This window comes from Plectrocnemia conspersa, unplaced genomic scaffold (genome assembly GCF_051122295.1).
Source record: "Plectrocnemia conspersa isolate PC_06_02 unplaced genomic scaffold, ASM5112229v1 ptg000002l, whole genome shotgun sequence".
Classification (NCBI taxonomy): domain Eukaryota; kingdom Metazoa; phylum Arthropoda; class Insecta; order Trichoptera; family Polycentropodidae; genus Plectrocnemia; species Plectrocnemia conspersa.
In genome coordinates this window covers 23557663-23581389 of record NW_028277166.1, presented here as the reverse complement: position 1 = coordinate 23581389, position 23727 = coordinate 23557663, and the positions used below count along the sequence as shown (strand labels likewise).

General features: G+C 36.7%; 1 protein-coding gene and 1 long non-coding RNA gene across 2 annotated transcripts; both read right to left on the bottom strand.

Annotated features, from left to right (window-relative positions):
- On the bottom strand, window positions 1-4564 carry LOC148238099 (uncharacterized). Its single transcript, XR_015812714.1, has 3 exons — window positions 4446-4564; window positions 3679-4325; window positions 1-2986 (listed from the first exon to the last, which is right to left on the bottom strand). It is a non-coding gene; the product is annotated as an uncharacterized LOC148238099 (long non-coding RNA).
- A 10001-nt stretch (window positions 4565-14565) lies between these two features.
- On the bottom strand, window positions 14566-22531 carry LOC148238098 (mitochondrial genome maintenance exonuclease 1-like). The gene is made up of 4 exons (XM_088205951.1): window positions 22191-22531; window positions 15812-16402; window positions 15052-15265; window positions 14566-14983 (listed from the first exon to the last, which is right to left on the bottom strand). Exons 1-4 carry the CDS (start codon window positions 22381-22383, stop codon window positions 14689-14691), a joined length of 1293 nt encoding a protein of 430 aa, XP_088062077.1. The 5' UTR covers window positions 22384-22531; the 3' UTR covers window positions 14566-14688.
- Between the last annotated feature and the right edge of the window lie 1196 nt (window positions 22532-23727).

Below are 23727 nucleotides of genomic sequence, written 5' to 3'. Positions count from 1 at the left end.
ACATTAAAGAGGTGGGGTCCTAGTATGCTCCCTTGAGGCACTCCCATGGGAATTTCTCTCGGGGACGACGGTGAACCCTTAACCGTAACAGTATACTGCCTCTCACTCAAGTACGCATCTATGATACGGATAAGAAAGAAAGGTACATCTGCCTTTAATAATTTAAATATAAGACCGTCATGCCAGACAGTATCGAAAGCCTTTTCGATGTCTAGGAGAAACATTCCCGTGTCTCTTTTGGTATTAAATTTTTGCGAAAAGTATTCTGCAACTCTTGTCAACTGATGATTAGTTGAGTGATGCTGTCTGAATCCGAATTGGAATTCAGGGATTGCGGACGCTATATGGGGTTGTAGCTTTCTTAAGATTATTCGCTCGAAGACTTTACTGAGGCAAGAGAGGAGGCTAATTGGACGATAGCTAATTGGCATTTTTGAGTCCTTGCCTGTTTTATGAATGGGGATTACGTTAGCTGTTTTCCAAGCCTGAGGAAAGTAACCAATAGATAAGCAACCGTTAAATATTTTCTTGAGTAGAACAAGTGCCTTTTGAGGCAGGTGTTTTAATGCTATATTTTCTATTGAATCCAGCCCCGCGGCTTTTTTTGTTTTAAATTTATGAATCGCTTGCCTAACATCAGAAGGATGTATCAGTGACAACCTGGTGCAAGGGTGTGTATCAGATCTAAATTCGTCCACGGCTCGTTTAACAATCGATTCGGTGCCGTGGTCGTACATGTTTAGTGTAAGTCTGTGTGAACTTTCAAAACAAGTCGCAAGAGCTTCTGCTTTTTCGCGATCCGTGTGTGCGTAGTTACCATTCGCACACACGAGGGGCGGGATATTTGTATGATTACGACGAATAGCCTTTGCTAGTTTCCATAGAGTGTTGTCTTGTGGAGTCGTACTTTGAAGCTTGTGTTCCCATGACTGGTTTTTTAGTTTTTGAATTTCTACTGATATTTCCGCGGTGAGTGAATTGACAATGGTTTTTATACCACTGTCCCTATGCCTCTGCCATTCTTTTCTAAAACGATTTTTCCTATTTATTAACTCTTTAATAGCAGGTGTTAATGTAAATTTAAAAGGCACCATAGGGGATCGCGGTGTATATGTATGAATTTCCTCGTTAATACATATCGTTAAGTCCATTACGTATAAGTCAATTAATTCTTTACAGTTAAAGGTTTTAGGAGTAAGATTTATTCTTGAATTAACCCCTGTTTTGAACCCTATCCAATCCGTCCGAGAGTACATCAGACAAGTCCTATCGGTCCTCACCACCGAACCTCCCAGTGAAAATTTCACCGGCAGGTGGTCAGAGGAGAGTTTCTGAAGGGTCTCCATTGACGCTACACTCGGGACGTCTTTGTAAAGGGCGATGTCCAGTGTTGATGACGCGTTTTTTCGATAATATGTGGGCTTGTCTGGAAATTCTATATTAAAATCTCTAACACTCATTAGGTCCACCAAGGTTCTGCCGTTTTTGTTAGATTTTTGACAGTTCCAAAAACTATGTTTAGCGTTTAGGTCACCTGCTATTATGACCGCAGGAGCAGCCGCAATGAGCTTGTCTAAATCAGTTTTGAATTCGCTTCCTTGCTTAGGGCAGTATGCTGATATTATTAAAATGGGCTTAGAGTCTACGTTAATCATAATAGCGACCGCTTCGATGATTTTGGTTTCTGGTAATTTAAATTGGCAGTGACTAAAGTTATTCCTAATGAGTATTGCTACACCCCCTCCCATACCGCGTTCTCTATCTACACGATAGCAATCGAAACCAGAAATCTTAAGTGTGTGATTTGACTTTAGGCGCGTTTCATTTAATAATATTATGTCGATATCTGAGTTTTCCACCATCAGAATCATTTCGTCCACCTTCTTACGAACGCCATTTGCGTTCCAGAAAGCCACGTTAGTTTTTCTTGATGATTCAATCATCTAATTTATCTAAGAATTCTAACACTTATGTTATAAATGACATTATAAATATAGGCGAGAGTGTAAGTTGTAAATGTTTTTATTTAGAAGTTAAATCGATACAAAATCGCTCGTGGACTGGTTGACGAAGCTAAGACGCGCGGACGGTCTTGACTCCGGACTCCTCCTGGACGTGGACGGTTCCTTGAAGAGGGAGAGGTCTTCCCATTCTGAAGTTCTTGATAGGACGAGAGAGATTCCTCCCTTTCAGAAGTTCTTGATGAGAAGAGAGAGATTCCTCCCTGGTTGGAATCCCAAAGTGAAGTGAAGTGTAGAGGGAGAGTTCCTCCCGGCTTGGATTCCCAAGAAAGAGTGATGTACGCCGGCCGTGACCCTCCTTATATAGTCGTCGAGTCGCGTGCCGGACGCACTTGGTTGGTGGGGGAAAGCCCTTCTGTGATTGGGTGTGGGAAGCTCGTCGCTGATTGGTCAATTTTGCACGGGGATATGAATTGAAACGTGGCGCTTCGAAGTACGATTATAACACTAACATAAATTTTTCTGACATATTTTTACAGGTTTTGATGCCTGTTTTGAGGTCGAGAAGCGACCTCATCAACTTTTTAATATCAGATAAATCTCCTAAGTCATCTAATGCATTTTTATTGGTTTCAGTGCCCTCAACATTCTTACTTGGTTTTGAGTTAGATTCGTTGTTGGTTTGTAGTCGCCGTGGCTCTGGTTTGGTTGGCAAAGGCGGGAAGTCTGCAATATTATTGAGCAAAGCGGCTCTCTTTTCCCGTTCCGTCTTCGGCTCCGGGAAACTCCTTGGGGTCGCCCACGCTGGTGCTCCACTGCTTCTGGGCTTGAATATGTTGCTCACATATTTGACCCTGGCTGAGCAAAATTTATAGTTTGCAGGGTGGTCTCTCTGGCAGTTGCAGCATTTGGCCGGCGCCTCTCTGTCTACTTTGGTGCAGTCAGATGTCGCGTGGTCCCCGTCGCATTTGACGCATCTCGGTTTCCAATTGCAGTTTCTGGCTCCATGTCCGAAATTTTGGCATCTAAAACATTGAGTACCGATGGCTTTATTTTTGTATTTTTCCACAGTAATTTTTGTGTGGAAGATATATTTTACATGTGAAGTAAACTTCCCCATATCGGTTCCGTTGGGAAGATTAATTAAATATACAGGAAACCTGTTATTGTTAATTTTAGATTTAAGGGCAGTCACGGAAGTGACGTCAAAGCCCTGGGAGACAATGTCTCTTTTTATAATTTCAACTTCCAACATTGGAAGTCCTTTAATTACAGCCTTGGCTGACTTGTCGCCAGCCGAGGTGTACGTATGAAATTGTTGAGCCTCATTTTTGAGGCTCTCGACCAGTTTTTTGTGGTCATCCATGTTTGAACACTCCCGCTCACGTTGCTATTGCGAGTGTATCGCACATAAAATTTATTTTCAATTAAACTGTGAAGAGCAGTCATAAAAGATTCGGCGTTACTGGCGGCCTTCATAATGACCGGCGGGACTCTGATGGGTTTGCCTGATAACGGCGAAGTTGGTAACGGTGTAAGTGCACCGAATTTGTTTGTTGTGACAACTGGGTTTTCCCCTGCACCGACTCTTAATCTTTTTGCCGGATTTTTTGGCGTTTACCATTGATTTTGGCCGATGGCCTGCGATAAATACTCGCTATATTTTGACATTTTATTATTATTTCCGATATGGGGGTTATTAAGGATCGGATACAACCTTTGTGCCGGCAGCGATCTCTGGTTTTTCGCTCCTGGCGCTGCGTGGTTCTTCTTCCTCTTACTGACAGTTGATATCGAGCGAGCTGCGGGACTCCGCTGGTCCGGTGCTCCCTTGGGGGCTTCACTGGGGTCCTGTCCACTATGTTTATATGTATGGTGAACACATACGCGAATAAACTTTCGCAGCCGCAAGGCAGCTATACTATAAATAAGCAAACCTTTCGTCAATTGTGATGTGTGTTCCGGGAGTATAATTCTCTTTGCACGAGTTTACAAACATATCAAAAATAGTTTTAATAGCTTCCATTTTATTTTCGCTTGCTTTTTCTCTGTCTTCTCTGGTCAAACGATCATCAAATCTAACCACCGAAAATATTTCTGAAAATTTATCTCTAGACATGGCCACGGAATAAAAATATTGTTTGAACAGTTCGTTTGTTGTCTATAATTCTTTGAACTGGATTTATGGGAGAAATGTCTTTTTTTCGAATTTTATTGACTTCCCGTTCGCACTGTCTGTTTGTTTCGTTGCATATATAATTTATCATATTCTCGGAAACAAACAAATGGAAGGCATCCTTCATCGTGATAACATTATTACTGGAATCGGTCAAGCCAGAGACAGAATTTACAATATTGGCAAACCTATAAAAAATATAAAATAAATATTTTAAAGGGAATAGTATTAATTCAATATTTTATCGACTGTTTATTCAATTCTATTGCATAAACATTCTAAAAAGTAAAAAAAAAGTATTTGCTAACCTAGTTCTCGAGTGCCTTGGGGGATTGGATATCCACGTGAGTCCGGCTTTTGAATTATATGTTAATTCTTCCGTTTGTTCACCATTTACGTTTTTTATTTCTTATTCTGAATCGTTTTCTATTTCACTGTTATCACGTTCAATTAAATCTTCTTCATCAGACGCAACGTTATTATCAATATCAATATCGCTATCGTATTCGCTACCACTCTCGTCAGAATCTTGCAAAATTCTTAGCAACTCTTCGTCAGTTACAAGCCGATTAGCCATTTTACAATTTCAAAAGTAACGTGAGAAATAAAATAACGATCAAGTTTGGCGGTTCGATTCGTACTGTATGTTTTTTCGGGTGACATTGAGATTTTGTATAGCTTATCCTCGGGTATTTGATGTTCAGAATCAGAAAAATGCAGCATGCCTAGTAAAAGTTGAAATTGGTCGCAAGGCAATATTTTACCAGGTCTTTTGAGCAACATTCTTCAATAATTAAGTGTCGATTTCTCGTCATCAAAATCGAAATTGTAACAATTAATACATCTCTTCGATAGATGTATCTACCCATTTATGAAATCTCGAATTTGCGGATAGATTATGATTACTAACTATTGAGTGATAGTATCTATTGGTCTTTTGGGGGTCGAGTCGTTGGTGCTGGAGCTCGTGCGTTCTAGCCGGCTGATTAGATGTCCTTGAGAGAAGTCCGGTGGATAGCGTGGTCGGCGAAGAAGGCGATGGTAGTGGCGGCGGCGAAGGCGTCAGCGGAGACAGTAGTCGAGTCGATGCAATGTAATCGGGCGAACTGTCCCTTGGAGTTTCTGTCCGTCTATTTATATATTTTGAGGATCGTACGGGAATGGTAACAACTTATTGTTACGTGTCGCCACAGTACTCCCCCTGGAGTAATTTGAATAAAATTACGAGAAAAAGAAAGGAAGAGAGGAAAAAAAAAATATATATTTATCCCTGTAGGCGGTCTGGGAAATGTACGACTCGTCCTGATCGTGTTCGTCGGCTGGGCAGAACTGGAGTTAGTTGAGTGGATTCTCTAATTTCCCATGGTTCAAGGTTCTCTGACACGCTTGGCTCATCTGTGCTCTCGGTGGTGTATGCTGGCTTTAGTCGGTCGATTGATACTGTTGTTAACTTTCCCCTAATGTTAACGGTGACGCATTTCGGGGTTCTGCTAACGACTTCAAATGGTCCTTCGTATGGTGGATGTAGTGGACCTCGAGCAGCGTCGTATCTAACGAAAACATGTGAAGCTGTTGTTAAATCTTTGAATATAAATGTTGAACGACATCCATGCCGCTTGGGTGTCAGTAGTGACACCTCGTCCAGTTCCAATATAAGGACTAATAAGATCAGTCACTACCCTTTCACCTTGGTTTCTCTCTCGTACTTGCTGCTTTCCCATGTATGGTTGTATATTTAAAATATATGACGTCTCTACATCAGCAGCAACCCATATTTTTATCCCATATCTGCCAGGCTTACTTTTGATGAAAGCGAAATGGGCACCTCCCTCGATACGTAGCCAGTCTTTCGTCAACCATGATATGCGATCCTGGAGAGTAATTATTTAAACAGGCTGCTTTAAATTGATTAAATATCGAGCGTAGTGGTTCAAATCTTGCGATTGTTGAAATCGCAATTGTCTGGTGTTGCTGTCATCAAAACGAATTTTACTGTATAAATATGTGAATCTGTCCCTTGAAATGACCGTAGAAAAAAAAAATTGCTGATGTGCTTTTGAAGACGATGTTTTGTACCTGTAATGGCTCTAAAAGTAGACAAAGTGTAGAGGTATTTGAACTGTCATAAGTGTATGAAGTTCCAGAGGTATGCGGAGAAACCGAGTTTGGTGAAGGCACTGCGTCAAATGGTGTGGCCGGAAAGTGGGGCTCTCTTGGGACTGATATATCAACAATAAGACAGAAAGCTTTGTGTTTGAATGTTTTAATTTAAGAATCACTTAATTCTTCCAATTCAGCTATCAAGTTGAGTAAGAACATTATAAGACTCTTTCTTGGTAGTGGCTACTTCATTCACAGTTAATTCCAGTCTTAGTTTTTTGGCTTTAAAATATTCAGCTACACGTTTATCTGCGTCCGTTGCAGGTTTCTCTTAGCTCGAGTACTGCACACTCCGGCGCTAGGCCAGACCTTCCTTGGTCGTCACGATTGACGACCGTGGAGGGGGCTACCGTCGCGAAATAGTCTTGATGGTCTCCAGCATCATTAACCGATTGGAGACGGAAGTTGGATAGGGGAAATCGAGGGAGAGGGATGGTTTGCGGGTAGTAGCGCTCTGCCTACCATGGGTCTCTCGGGAGAGAAATAATTATAGACAACCTGAAAGAAAAAGGGGTTTTTAAACGTGAAAGAAAAAGGGGTTTTTAAACTGAAAGAAAAAGGGGTTTTTAAACCGAAACGGTGAGTAATATAATTTTTTATATTACTCACCGTTTCGCAGTGAGTTTTTTCCGCTTTCATAATAATTGGCGGAATGCGCGTTTTTTGAGCCGTTGTTACTGGCTCGTCCGGCTTTAATCCGGTATATTTGTTTTTGATAGGGATCGGATTTTCGTCCGGCCCTGCACGCAGTCTTTTGGCTGGGTTTTTAGGTGTTTGCCAGTCTTGGCTGTTAGCCACCTTAAGATACTGGACGTATCTGTCCATCGTTAAAAATAACTATAGATAACAAAATAAGAAATAATAAAAGAATCGGTACAACCTGATGTTCTTCCCGCCCGCTGGCGGGAAGGTGGCGGAGTGTTAGTCCCACAGCTGGTCGGCTATCGCAACGGTTATCTCGAGACAATGGTGAAGAATTTTGCCTGCGATGCGCCCAGCGGCACGTTCGCTATTATCGCTTTGTTGTTAGGATCAGTACACAGAACACAACCGTTCGCGACGCCTTCCAACAAGGGACTCGAAATATATAATTTTACACCAAATCTAGCTCATTTCGACGAAATATATTGTTTCCATGAGACGAGCTTTCCCCGTGCGTTACCGTGGCTTGACCTTGCACTCAGTGGCTTTGTACCCAGGCTGCCAGTAGCTCCTGCAGAGGTTCGAGCGGTCGGGTGCCCTACACCGCGAGGCGACGTGGCCGTAGATAAAGACAGATTTTTTAATATATTCTTCTATATCGGTCGTCGATGTATCAGGATGCAAATAAAAAAGGTGAATATGTTTTTTCTTTTGTATTGTCTTTAATCGTGGGTTTGATACCCCTGACCCACGAATAATAAGTCTTGGACCCGTGCGATGAGCTGGTGGAGGAGTCAATTTAGAACCCGTAGCTAGCGTCTCAACTGATCCAGTTGATAATTTCAATGATGGAGCTGGCTTTAATGCTGATGGTGGTTCTGATGTTGATACTGACTTCGATGCTGGTGCAGGCTTCAATGCTGGTGCTGGTTTCGATGCTGATGTTGGCTTCGATGTAACCTTGTGATGTGTTTTCTGCCTTCGTGACACGACCACCGTCATTTCCGGTAACTCAGGGGGCGTTTCATCCCGACTCCTTAGTAGCGGTTCACAAGATGATAATATTTTTGTCGACTTCTTTTCCCTTATGGTTTGTTTTTTAATTTTATCGAGGTCGGTTAATACCTCCTTTAACCAAGTTGGTGGCTCGTTTGCCGACTCGACTACGGAGCCAAACAACTCCATAATTTTGTTGACAGCGTTGAGTGCTGCAGAATGTCGCTCATTCGTCAGCATATTGGATCCTTCCAATGATGCTTGAACGATCTCAAATTCTGATTTTGCTTGTTCGAGCTTGCGGAGTGCCATCGTGACACGTCTAATCGCACTTAATAGCAACAATTAAATTCATTTTTATGAAGAGGAACTTTGCAAAAGGCACAAATGTTTGTTTCACCATGTTTTTATGTGCACTACAAACACGACATTACGGGTAGGATATTTCACGGATTGGCTGGTAATAATTTTCTTTTAATCTTTAGAAAGTCTTAATTGAAGATCGCGCACATTTGTTTGTCTTTGGGTGGATCCGGAAGGTTGCTGCAGGTCTGTTGATGAAATTTGAACTGAAGTAGCAGATGTCGAAGGATGGCTTTGTAAATTGGGTTCTTTCAATGCTCAATATCTGCCGACGAGATATATAAACTTTTTGTAGCTTATTTTATTTTGAGGAATTGTAGAATATATTCTAAACGTGTTAAATAATGCACAGTTCAGTAAAAACATTACTACGCGCTTTGTCCATTTAACGGTTTTTTGCATAATCTTATAATAAAATAGATATAGATCTGCGCGATCAACCCCTTTCACAAATTTATTAATAGAATAAATAGTTATTGTGACATTGGAATTTCTAAAGATGTAATTAATCATTGGTTTTATTCTTTGCCATTTTAATTGGTCTAATCCTGAACCTAGATGAGGTATTGCAATTGAGTTAATATTGTTTTCTCTTAATAAGTTTCGTAAGTTTTGTAATGTTCGAAAAATATCTTTATAAGAGTGTTTTTCCCAAAAGTTTCGTTTAGTAATTAAATGGAATATTTTAAAATTTCCTTTATCTGAGATTAAAATATCTCCTACTGTTCTGGAAACATCAGAAAGTTCGTCGTAGTTTTTTTTATTTGTTCTCTAATTTAAGCTGCTATACCTTTTGACATTCCTAAACAGTGACCTAGATTGTCTATCTGGTCGAAGAGACTTTGGCCTATTTCTCTTAGGTTAGGATATGAATTGGTCGATGTATTTTGAAATTCGAGAAAGTCATTGTATGATTAAAATATTTCGTCATTGTCATATTTCGTGGATCAATACCACTGGTCATAGGATCGAATACTGGAAGGAATGCTAATTTTCCCCCTCATTCGTAGAGGGTATATAAACCCGAAAACTTTTGTTAGGGACTTTATCCATAACTGGGCTACCACTTCGCTTTCGAACTGGAATAACAAGAATTCAACCCAGCTTGCACTAAGCGAAGCTACCAAATCGACTGAGAAACTCCGAGAAAAACAGCCACTTACACTGACTACCCGATTTGGTCAAACCAAGCTGTCACTCCTGTTCAACTCGATTTTGCATACAATGGCGAAAATACCAATATTAAGATATTTGATCTTATTTAAATCAAAGTCGAAATTTCAAGATTTTGATACTCACTTCTATCGACTTTTTCGACAAATAATAATATTAAGTCACCACCAAGACACGATCCTGACATTTTACTCGTGTATAATATTTTTAACTGTCACAAAGATGCCGTCGTTTGTTTTTACAGATTTAACAATGCGAAATATGAGATTCGCGCCACACGTTTACGAGCCTTAAAACAAGCACTTTTATAAAAACTTCATTATAATAAGACTTATATAAAATTACATATTGGAAATAATTAAATAAATTAAGCCCGATTAAGGTTGCTAAGTCAGTCTCGCTGCTCCTCTAAAATTTGATTCTATAGAATCTATGGAAATGCACAAAAGTCACCCCTACTCATAAAACCGTAAATATAAATAAGTTATTGCCATAAATATAAATAAGTTGAAGATAAATTTCAGCGGAACTTCTTTCGCACAGAAAGAACTTCATGATTAGTGAGGTTATAAATTGACTAGGATTCTTTGAACACACCGCAAGTACAACGTTGCTGCAATTGAGCCTACTTAATGTATATGAGTAAATAATCGCTTCTATTAATTTTGGCCTTGAATCTTTCTGAATATCCTTCATTGAAAAAAAATATACTATAGATGTTTAATGTCAAACTGTTCCATTTATGAACCAATATGTAGGGATACGCGTGCTGGTTAGTTCTTTGGTCTGAATCCAAAACACGTTTGCTTGTGTATAAAGCCTTATTGAGCTCGCGTTCGCGAACGCATACAAAAGGCGAAACAGACACGATGTTTTATTCTTTACAACCGTAAAAAAAATATTTATATGTCCATTCATAAGATCCGTTTATTTTGAGCACGGATAGCGGACAGACAAATCTGTGTCTTTTCTTATCGCACATAATCGGATTTGTCCACCAGGCACCCCCGATGGACAGATCCGTCGGAAAGATACGCGCGTGTATGACCAGCTATAGTACAACGTAATAATATCGTAAAAAAACTCAAAATGGGATTTTATTCTAAATAAATGAAATTAAATTATAATAATTCATTTTATTTTTTATTATTGAAGTCAATTTTCAGACAGCAGTTTCGAAATGACACTGTCTTCTATGACCTGTGCCAGCTTATTTCACCATGCCGTCTTTTGACCATGACGCTTGCCCCCTCACTTAGCCATTCTTCCGGCTCCCATGCGTCTTAGTTTTCGCCCAGGCAGACAGACAAATCTGTGTATTTTCTCACCACATACGATTGGTTTGTCCATTAGGCACCCGCGAAGGACAGATCGGCCGGACAGTTACGCGCGTGTATGACCAGCTATAGTACTACGTAATTATATCGTAAAAAAAATCAAAATAGGATTTTATTATAAATAAATATAATTAAATTATAATAATTTATTTTATTTTTTATTATTAAAATCAATCTTCAGACAGCAGTTTCGAAATGACACTGTCTTCTATGGCGTGCGCCATTTTATTTCACCATGCCGTCTTTTGACCATGATGCTTGCTTGAAGCGTGTCGTCGGCGAGACGCTTAATCGCTTCCATTACTGAAGCTAATTTTAGTCGAAGTCTGATAATGACGAACGATTTGACCGGAATATATGTTGCCTCTTCGTGTGTGGAAGCCACCAAGACTTTTTGAAAAAGTTTGATTAATATCGGACGGTCCTCTTGAGCGATGCCGTGTTTGTTTTCCTATGGCTTGGAATACGTGGATTTGGCCTTCGATTTGACCTTCGGGCTTTTTGAAGCTAAGCAGCCACTTAAGTGCAAGCGCATTTCTGGATGTGCGATCTCCGAACCTCTGCTCCAAAGCTTTCGTCAGCGATGACTCTAGCGCCTCCTCTCTCAGAGACGCGCAGTGTTCGAGCAGACGGCTCGGTCTCGTTCAACTCGGCCGCGAATGTGATTCGGCTTATAAACGCCTCCCAGCGTCCGCCCTCGAATGTCGGATACTGCACGGAGCTCCGTTTCTCAGCCTCGACGAGGGAGAGGATCGAAGTAAACCTCACTAGGTCCATCACTGCGCTTTTGAGGCGGGCTTCGCGGTCGGTCGCGTCTGACGACATTTTTCCTTGTATATATTTATTTATTTTTTTTATTTTTAGAATTATGTTTTGCAGGAATGTCGGAAAATTCGGAAATTTTTTTTCTAATACGAAGAAAATCCGGAAAACTCCCGCAGCGATCTCTCAGCAAGCGCACTAGCAATCCGAAGCGCCCGAAAAAAAATCGGAAAATGCAGTTGCTTACCGCGAAAAATCCCGAAAAAGCACCTTGCCTAATAAGGTTTTCGCGTGTCACTCGCTGCTCTCAGAAAATTTTTTGGAAAATCAGGAAAACTAAATAGCCTCCAAATGTCGGGAAAGCTCGGGAAAATGCCGAAAAAACCCGGAAAATTCCGAGGCCAAGTTTCCCGGCTTTCTCGGGAGCACTTTCAGTGTCAAATTTCACTGTAACAAGTTTTTTCACTGTCTCCAACAGCTGGTCCGTCCAGCTGGTCTTCGAGTCTTTAAGTTAGCTGAAGAATGCGCCCGGTTGTAGGGCCTGCGCCCCCTTCGCTGTAGCAACCGGCCGCACGTCTGCTCTGTATGAACTCCAAAATATACCTCCATTCGTCGAGTCCTGGTCGGTCTTGATGTAGTGGGAGACGGGCCGCGTGGCGGTGCTTGCTCGTCCTCGGTTTCCGGGGGTAAAGGGTTGATCTCCGGCTGCAGCGGTGTCAGTGATGTCTCCCTCAATGGGGAAACGTGGTGTCCTACGTAGTCTTCCTGTGTGTCTTCAGGTTGGGTGAATGCGGGCTTGACACAATCTATTGACACTGCAACACTTTTATCCCTGACCTATAGCGTCAAGACCTTTTCCGTATGGGAAAGCACTTCGTAAGGTCCGTCGTAGGTTGGGCTTAACAGAGCTGCAGCTGCATCACGTCAGACAAACACGCTCTTAGCTGATAAGTTATAATGTGTCTGTAAAGCGCTTTCAATGATTTGTGTGATAGGCCAGCCATCCGCAGTGTAAATTATCATATTACAGATATAACCTGCAGTAGCCTCACAAACTATTCTCACGAGAATCTCGGTATTTTATAATTTTTCCAGTATTATATGTCTGGAAAGATAGCCTTCTTCTCAGTGGAACGATGCATTCATCCAATGAAAGCTCTTGTGCCGGTTTGTAGACATTTAAAAATTTTGGCGAAAAATAATCCAAGTCCGGTTTAATTTTAGCCAATTTTCCATTGTTGGCTATATGTTCGTTGTCAGAGAAATGCCACGCTTGCCACATTTGATTCCTTGAATCGAGATATGATTTTTTTCAAATAATTTGCTAAACGGCAGTTAACTAATCGGGAGATAGTGAATTGGTTATGGTATCTGCTTTGCCAGGTTTTTTATTGGATGAATTTTGGCCATTTTCCAGATATTTGGAAAATATCCAAAAGATAAGCATGAAGTATTGAGCATACAAAAGGAAGGTTCTAATCAATATAATATCTAGTTTATCTATTTCTGGAACCCTTATATTCAGGGCTGTGGAGTCGTTTAAAAAAAACACGACTCCGATTCCGATATTTACCAATAACACGACTCCACTCAGACTCCGACTCAGAAAAGTTTAATTTTATCAGGTATTTTTGGTGTTCTTCTACATGTTTTATATTCATATGCTATACACATTCGTCATTACGCAATTAAAATTTCATAATTTAAAAAATATATAAAAAATGTTCGGGGTCGCTCATTTTTCACGACTCCAACTCCGGCCAAAACACCACAACTCCGACTCCACAGCCCTGCTTATATTATTTAAACACCGTCCTAAAGCTGTGTGCTAACTGTTAAATTACTAGATACGTGTTAACAACTGATGGTTTCAACACTTACTTGTAGGTATTCATTATATGATTAATTTACTCAGTTGGTACAGATTTACCTCGTAACGCATTGGGCTTACGCCTGTCAGGTTGCAACGAAAGGTTTAATAAAAAATCGACATAAATCACCTGATGTATCATAGTCAATTTATTTCAAAATTAAAGCCTTAACCCTTTATGTGCTAGGTGCGGATAGATCCGAATCACCGTGTACAACTCTTAAAAGGGCGAAATTAGAATTTATCTCACGCTCAATTAAAAATAAGTGCCGAATTAATTGTCTCAATATAACTCAATTATACAGTAAAAAATAAAACTAAAGATTAAATCCTAAAGGTGAATATAGATGCAGCTTAAAATGGATATAAACATATAAAAAATGTATATGTAATTGACTAATTACGTGACTTTTTATGAAAATTAATTCAGCACTTTAGGGTTTAGCTCTTTAAGGGATATTACGTATTCCGCATTTTAATATTCGTTACCAAATTAAATTCTTCAAAAATATTGTTCTGCCACTGATAATGTATTGGTTAAATAAATTATTTATTTACGATGATTGATAAGTTTCAAGCAACTGTTAATACACATTGAAACAGTGTATTTTAAATATTATAAAATTTAATTGATGTTACTTTTTATTGTGTTGTAGTCATTTATTAAAGTTATATTATTGTTAAATATTATTTCCATATTCATGTTGATAAAATAATTAATGTATTTCTGTATTTTTATAACTGAAATTATCATTATTAAAATATGTAATTATGTTGTATGCAATGTATAAATAATATATATTTTATTGTAAAGAAATTGTTTTATTCCTATAATTTTTTTTTTTACAAAATTTATTGCCTATTTTATTATAAACGATAATACAAAAATTTTAATAGAAACTAAATAAAAGTAAGCATTAAAATTAAATATTGTAAGGACTAGTAAAAAAGTCTTGATTGGATAGCATTACGTTGATGTGGCAGTAAGTTAACTATATTTCGAATGTTTAGTACTTTTATTTTCACCAAAAATCTTCCCCATGGAATATATGTTATAACAATAAATACAAGGAAATTTAAACATCCACATCTTCAAATAAAATAATTACTAATTAAAATAAAAATATATTATCAGAAAGTAAGTTTTATTAAGTTGTAAAATTTTAACCCCGAAATAATGATTCCAAGAAATTAGCGATAATAACTAACATTTCTTATTAGCAAAAAATAAAAAGGGTCGCCTCAAGATTAGCTCGGAACTTCATCTTTGATCTCATTCGCCGTCCAGAATTTTTCGAGACGAGACAACCAAGCTGCCCAATGTTGTCTCATTTGCTCCGAACTCAACCGAAAAGTATCAGCCGGAGAGCCGTCAGTGTAAGCGATAACCAGCAAAGCGTCTCTAACGTTTAGCTCCTTATAGTTAACATCGTGACTGATAGCTCCGAAGTAAGCTGCCAGTTGAATGGGATTATCGAACGTTGCCGATAGGGTCGTTTTAGGTTTATCAGATTTCTTCCATTCAATTAAAGTTGGCTTATCTCTGCAATCAAAAAGAAAGGTATGGTATTCATCAAATTTAAAATAATGAAAAAATATTTATAAACTTACTGATATAACGCTATACAGTCGACGATGCCTCTATATTTGAGAACAGGGTGCACGACGTGAGATTCTATAGCTAATGGATTTGATACATTTTTCAATAAAGAGCCGACAGAATTCCAAACGCCTTCTAATGATTGATCAATAGATGGAGCATCACCAGGTGATAACAGATGTCGGGATAACAACTCGTGAAAACGTATACCATTATTTAATTGTGCTAAAAATAAAAATGGAATAGTTAAGCACTTCACATATTTACATTTAGAGGAACAGATTTTTTATAGGCAATGTAATAACATTCCATGTTCACAAATGTTGAATAATCAATGGAGAGTATTTTGATTATTCAACACTTGTGAATGAGAGAATGTGATTATTGGTTGCAATTGGTAAGTTGTAACATTGTTTTTAAAATTTGTGTAATAAATTTTATTAAATAATTGCATTTTTATATACCAGAACATAGAGAACGGATCATTGCATATGATAGACATTCAACAATGATTCGTTTTTAAAATGTAATTGTGTTTTTTCAACAATTGCATCATATATATTGACATTATTAGAAGAATCTAATCTAAGGTGATTCAGTTAGAATTATAATTATTGATATTTAGTATTAGATTTACATTTATTGAGTTTTAATTCTGCCTTAACCTAGTATATCGGTTTTATAGAATCGTTTAAAATACCCTGAGCCGTTATATTGGCATTTTAAAATGTATCATCTTATATGTTAGATTATTTATCTATCGAAATTTACCTTTATTAAATCGTTCAAAGCCTTCTGCTCCTAGCTCAGCTATTTTTTCTTCCTTCCAATTTTCTAAAGCTGCTTTTGCCTGCTCGGACATTGTCTGCGCTAAAATCTTGGTGACCGAAGGAAACTTCTCATACTCTTTGACATCACTGTCCAACGGAATCTTCAGTACTTTGCCGCTAGAGTCGGCTGAGCTGCTGTCCGAGAATCCCACTTGCTGAGAGCACATCATGGGAAACAATTTTAAGTTTCTAATAATGATTGAAGGCACTCCGAATTGCGAATTGGTAAAGATGTTAGTCTTCGTCCTGGGCGTTATAATATCAAGCACAGGCTTTCCTAATTTTTTGCTATGAGCCGAGATCGAATTAGAAGACGATGCGGGAGACGAGCTCGTCACTTGGCTCTTCTCTGGAAGCATTCCTTTTGTGATGCATAGCATTTCGCCTAATTTTTTAATCGTTTCGTTTTTTCCTGCGGTCAGTTTAACCTTACATGTCTCACAGTTTCTTTTGACTGTAGTAAATATGTCCCTGGTGTTCGGAAGAAGGACACCGCCATAATGATGATGATTGTATTTTATGTTTTTGGACACTGTAAATAAAGAGACGAGCGTTAAGGTAATAAGTACATACACTTAAATAGACGCGTAAATTTTTTTATATCATCACTGGCACAGATCCAACTACATACGTAGAATATCTATTAAATAAAATATAAGATAATAATTTATTCCAAAGGTCAATTAATAGATCGACGTGCATAATATATTCTTGAGAAGAGACATTCAAGACAATAAGAGATTCACAACAGTATGGTTCTTCAGAATACAGGTTAAAAGATGGATGATACACTTACTAAGAAGAAATAAAATTATATTTGGTTCATTCGATAAGCATTGTTGTGACTGATGAATGCTTCTCTAATGGTCAACTCTAATGAACATCCAAGGAGTGTTGGCAGATGAAAATAATTAAAAAAAGCGTTGAAGGACATAATGTACATAAATAGGAACGAAAAGTACGAAAGCTTACATAATTATCTTATATTTTGATGTTATGACTTGCATAAACAATGTTATTTTTACAGGAAGAAGATTAATAAAACGCACTGCTCGAAAATAAACTTATTTAAAATAGTGCACAATTAATCAGGACATATTGCCAAGTTCGTAGATCAAATTCTTATTGAATTAAAAACAGTAGAAAGCAAAACCGGTAAGAACTAGTATTCATTTAAACATATCTTATAAGACAGAAAAAAAAATTGCTGTCTGTGAAACTAATGTTCCGACCAAGGTCGAATTTATTTTGAACGGCATTGGAGGCATAAAAAACGTGTGCAAATAATACCATTCATTTCTTTGCATGTATCATCATAACACTATTGCGAAAAAATCGCATTTGCGTATTTCAGAAGCCATATGACAGTCGTTGATTGGATATGCTCCAGACGGTCATGAGAACAATGACGTTTAATACACATGCATACATAATTGTATCAATAGCTTTGTATGTACCGAATGTACTTTTATTTACATCACTTATCATGAACTCGTTAAATAACAAAATTACAGATAAACATAAATCAGTCTTTATTTACGTGTGGTACAAAATGTAGGCATGACAAAAAATGACCTTGTCAATAATTTTAATTCTTCTCAGTTTTTTAAACATTTTCATATAGAAAACTGTGATTGGCGTCATTGGATAGCTAACTATATGCGGAAACCTTTCAATGGCGACTTTCGCATTGTATTGACAATGTTATCGTCAATTTAATTTTAAAACACTAACAACGTTTTACAAAAATAGCACCAGTGGAGATGTAAGTATTATTTTACAACATATTGTTGAGAGCCTTTGATGACTAGTTGTTAAAGAATGGAGTTTTTAGAGCGTTTCAAAGTAGGTGGGATGAGTTGGATACAATATCCAACCTATTTTGACCTTCTATTGAAATTTAAAAATTCTAAGACAAATTCTACCACCACATTTACAGAATTTTTGTTTGAGGTTTGTTATATATAATTACATTTGTAATATTATTTTTTTACTTGGAACTGCAGGATAATAAAATAAATGAAACATTGCAAAATCTAGAAAGATGATCCATTAAATTTGACCAGAAAACTGCATGTCATTTAATTAAATTCGATGAATTTTAATGAATAAAAAATAATAAAAAAAGAACCACTGACTAACGAACTTTTGCCTCCTAACCTGAAAAAGCTGAACTGACGTCCTTGATTCTAAACCAGAGATTCTCGAGTTATCCCTCAAAGAAAATCTAATAGAAACAGTCTTGAATCTATGCTAAAAATATTTTTTAAAATGAAATCATATCGGCATATATTTTCACCAGTAGATATATATTTTTAACAGTGAAAATATAATTTATCTGGCATGTGCTACAAAATTTATAATAATTTAACTTTTTCAATCATAGTAATATATACATTTACTATGATTATTTATTCACATGTGATATATAAATGTTACAGTGAATGTATATTTTTCAGTGAAGTTATATTCTCACTAGTGAAGTGCAGATATATATATATTTTTATTAACGAGAAAATAATTGAACTCATATGCGCTAGTGAAATTATATGCTGCTCTAAAATGTCTATGAAATTCAATTTGACAGTTGCGAAACGTACATTTGCTGTTCAAACCCAAACATAATCTACACAAATAAACAAAACCCAACTTGATCTAATAAAAGTTCTAAAACAAATTACAGTTTTAGAACTATCATTAGGTCAAGTTCAAAATACAAACTAAGCCAACTGAATTCTCAGGGGAAAATAAGCGTAAGAAAAAGTATAGACAGACGTCGCATCTCGCATATTACTCGATAATTAGTTGCACTTCGATATTACACTGTTATAAAAATATGATAGCTATTCCTACCAATATTATTATGCTTCTTCTACACTCTCTGGAAGTTACCGAACCAAAGGTCTAGCGAATATGGTCGAGGTCGCCGAGACATAAGAGCGGGCAGACCCGAGCTCGACCGAAGTAGCCCCGAATTAACACATTATATTTTCCGTCCTTGCCCAACCATGGCCTACTTCCAGAGAGTGTGGAGGAAGCATTAGAGTTTTGATATGAGAAATGTATTAGTCAAACTGTATTCAAACCGAATTTTGGTAAATAGGAGAGCGCAAAAAATAATTATCCCTTCTCAGCAGTCAAAAATTAAAATCAAAAGCAATAAAATCGTGTCGGCGCCATCGCGGTAGGAACGCTCATTATCGGCGTTCCCACTGCGACGGCGCCGACACGATTTTATTGCTTTTGACGTGAATTTTTGACTTCTGAGAAGGGATAATTTTTTTCTGTGCTCTCTTATTGGGCAAAATTCGGTTTAGATGTGCTTCATTCGATTCTCACTTGTAATATAATATAAACGCTAGATAAGTAATATATATTTGATGTGGACTCGTCCTCTGAATTTGGCCAGAATAATGTATGATATAATGAAATACTATGAATCTTAATGAAAGCAAAATATTAAAAAAACGACCACTGACTGGCCAAGCTGAAATGACTTCCCTGGTTTTTAAGTACAGGAATTAAACTATATTACATCAACAAACGATATATAATCATTGGCACACAATCAAAGTTTAAACTGGCAACTGTTATTGCAACTTAAATAACATAAGACTTTTAAACCGAGGTTTGTAATTGGCGACGGAACAAAAAACAGTTGTTTAATATGCACGTAAAGGTCAAAAACCTGAATTCAGGAAAACGCTATTTTAAAACTAGTTTTAAACTCATCTCTTTCACTTCATTTAAACATATTTTTGTAAGTCTTTATATGAACGGAATTGTTCTACTTTACAATTGTTTATGTATGTTATAAACAGCGTTTTATTATAATTTATTAATCAGGTTCCCATCACTGAAAACGATCACATTAAAACAGCAATGTTTAGTCTAGTCATTGTTATATAATTTCATGTATTGTTTACATAAACTTTCGTTTATTATTTGGCAACAGACACTGATAAGAATATAAGGCGTCCAAATATACTGTTATTATGCTTGGAATGCGGTAACTTATTTTGGTTTAGATTATAATGTAACATGTTTGTCTGTATAATTAAAAATAATATAAAATCTAAACAGAATCTATGACTAACTGTAGTATTCGTTAAGATGCCATTTAAACATTAAGTAAATACATAAATTAATTTGTGTGTGTGATGGCTAACTAAAAGCATGTGTCAAATCACCGTTAGTCAAAGTTTTATTGGATGGTGGGAGTATGGGAGATCACATTTTGAATGTTATATTGTTAATCTTTTATAAACCTTATGAATTTAATCATGAATTAACTTTTCACAAATGCAAGAACATGTTAACTGACATAAACGTAGTATCGGAATTTCGGAATATATAGACATTTGAATTTTTCTGTATTTTTATAATTCATTAAAAAAAAAACAAAAATACAATGCAGCGATGAAGACTGATTTTTATTTTTAAAGACTAGAAAACTAATTATTTCATTATACATAAGTAGCGTTACTGAGCATGTATAAATTATCGCAGGAGTACTTTCATTTGAGTTCTGTATTTTAAAATTGTATACATTAATCCATACTGTATCAAAGGCCTTTTCTATATCTAGCAATAAAAAAACATAATATTTTTCATATTAAAATTGGCAAATATGTGTCAGTCTATTAAGTTTATGCGTAGTAGAATAAAGTTCGCGGAAATCGAATTGTTCATAAATTAGTTCGCTATTAAGAGATTTGTTTAATCAAGATTTTTTTAAATAATTTGCTAATCAACGTTAGTAAACAGATCGGGTGATAGTGAATTGGTATATTATCTGCTTTGATAAATTTTCTTATCGGATGAATTTTTGCCATTTTTCAGATAATTGTGAAATATCCAAAAGATAAGCATGGATTAAATATTTTAGTGTATGCAAAAGGAAGGTTTTTAATCAATATATTGTCTAGTTTATCTATTCCTGGAACCTTTCTATTTGATAATTGTAAACAATACTGAGAATATCCGATAAGCTGACTTTGTTAATGTACTTATATCTTTAATTGCCTGGTCCATTTAAGTTTATGTTTTTTTGGCAATATAATTTTGTGTAAGCTGATAAAATGTAGAAAAGGCTTGAGCTAATATCTTGGCTTTCTCTGAATTGTGTTAATGGATTTTAAAAGTGGGATATTTAATTTTTTTATTATTGCAGAAGCATGGTGTAATACGAGCAGCTGCCACTAAACCAAATCATCGATTTTACAAAGTTCTGCTAACAATTGACTAAAACGAAGAAGCAATGTATCTAGAAAGAGATGTTTTAGTGCATCCACCATTTAGTCTGAACCTTTCAACTTCAGGCTTTCACTTGTTTAGAGCTGCAGTAGCATTTTAATTAACTCTAGGTTATAAAGCTGTATTAAAACAAAGACAATTTATGAATAAACTCTTCATATGCGAACACACAGGATAAGAAATCATAACATTAATCAATAATAATCAATAACTGGTTGTCATAATATAATGATACTCATTCAGACGCGTAAATTGTGAGAATAGTCTACACAGGAACATAAAATAAACAGCTGCTTGCAGGGAGCATATTAAAGGGTTCACAAGAATCCAACGATCTGCTACATCACCTGACTTATATCTTTATAATGATATATATCAATTGTGCAATAAAATATATACCAGACATCTCTACCTCTTCATTGGTTGAGTTACACCATTCGGTCCTAAAACCCGAAAAAGCTTTGCAGAACTCTCTTAATGGTCTGCTTTAAACATGTCCCGGGAATTGTGCAATAGAATAATCTTGCAACTATCAGAAAGATAGAAGGTCATTAATTTAAATTAAATATAAAAATTCAGCTTGAAAATTTTTGTCCGAGGAGGATATAAGAGGACAGATTGCTGCGGGAGCTAAAAAACGTTATTTTGGAAATTAAAAAATTGTTTTCAAGGCCATCTCCGAATTTTTGTTTGAAAAAGACAAATTTCTGCAAGAGTTATAAAAAAAGATCATTTCGAACGTTTTTGAGGATAATTCTCCTCAAATGAAGACGTCTGGTCACCTTATCTAAATGACACATACATAGTTGATTGAAGGTATTTCAGAAGTTAAGAAAAAATATTTTTTATTCGAAATATTTGAATAAGAATTAAAAATAGGTCTAAATAATTAGATTTGCGTCCACCGATTGACATATTTGACGTTTGAGGTTATGTAGGAATGTCGCAATATCGCATTTAAAAATGCAATAACAAAATAATTAAGATTGCGACAATTGTCCGGAGTTAGAGGTACTATGTAACACATGAAATATTAGTTATATGAATGAAATGGTCATTTATACCTCTTTTAATGCGTCTCTCTTTGACCTTGCTGATTTCGATAGTCGATGCGAATACGAGCTTGCTCTCCTTGTTCCACAGCCTGAGGCGCTGCGCTTTGTCCAGGAAGGACTCCAAATATATAACTTTCGTCCTGCATTGCTCTATTGTCGTTTGGCCGACGGAACGTCCGAACAATCCGAGAGGGCGGAACATTTTGGTATTGAATGTCAATAGCACGCGAAGCTGGCGCTGGCGCCGGCGTCACCGGATCGTTGTTTAATTTGGGAAGGTCACATTATTATTTATATCGAACGGTAGACTTTCCTCTCAATGCGGCACGTGCGACACGGCAGCAGCGACTGAATATAGTTTCGACCAAATTTCTAACGTCAAACGATAAAGACATCTAGCGGCGAACGGCGAAAGTACTTTTCAAAATTAAATCGTAGAGTGCAACGAAATAGTGTTGCCAGTCGCCGATAGATATTTGCGATGCACTAAAATTAAATATTATTTTTTTAATAAATAATTGCCAAACTAAAATACACTATCATTCAATGCAGTATCTTAGACGAAATTGGTTAGCCAGACTGATTCGCCATCTTGTTTCAAAATGTTAAAATATCTTAGAGCAAAAATGTTCTGTAACATAAAATTAAGCAAAAAACAATATCATCAAAGTAAGTTATGTATAACGGTTTTTAACGATATGTAACTGGAATTTCAAATCGTTCAATAAAATACTACTGCAGCGGCTCAATTTGTGTCTAGTTGCCACCCGTCGCCAAAGTTAATTGAATAGTCCTAAGTCAAATAGTCTAAAGAACCTGAATAGTCCTACTTTTAATTGGTTTAGGACAGGCATGGCGAACCTTTTTGGGGTCGCGTGCCAAAAATCCTCAAATATTATTCCTCGATTGTGTGGCGTGCCCAAGGAGTAAAAAAATTACCAAGATAGAAAAAATAAATAATTAATTATTTTTTTAAAACGATTGTCGTTTATCTTAGAAAACATTTGATAATTAATAAAATGAAATAAATTAATAATTCACAGGTTATTTAATCAAGATGCTAATTTTTTAAATTTCAAATTAAAAAATATTTTTGAACTTGGAAATCGTTCGCGTGCAAACCAAATTCTCAAACGTGCCACGCCAAATCGGGCACGCGTGCCCTAGGTTTGCCATGCCTGGTTTAGGAGAACTATACCAGTAGAATTTAACAATATCAGGTTCAATCAATACACTGGTATTAATACTGAGGTCGATTTACTGTCACCAGCGATTTTTTATATATGATTCTCATGTGTAGTTTTTTCCTTAATTGTAAATGAAACGATCAAAACCAGCATGTGGAGACTTTTAGAAATTGTTTATCTGATTAATCGGCAATTTCAAAAGTAAGAAGCCTCAGAGACGTCGAGAATTGATTCAGCTTTTGATCATTGGATTGTGAAACGAACCTTGTCGTTGTGCATGTTGCAGCACTACTTTATATCATTGCAAGCGTTGTGATGTGCTATTGTGTATATTGTGTTTTGAGCCATACCATACACCT

Coding starts and splice junctions, on each gene's coding strand:
- LOC148238098 (XM_088205951.1), bottom strand. CDS start 22,383: ATGTTCCGCCCTCTCGGATTGTTCGGACGTTCCGTCGGCCAAACGACA. Junction 15,266..15,811: donor CTTTGAACGATTTAATAAAG/GTAAATTTCGAT, acceptor TTTTATTTTTAG/CACAATTAAATAATGGTATA. Junction 14,984..15,051: donor GACTGTATAGCGTTATATCA/GTAAGTTTATAA, acceptor TTTTGATTGCAG/AGATAAGCCAACTTTAATTG.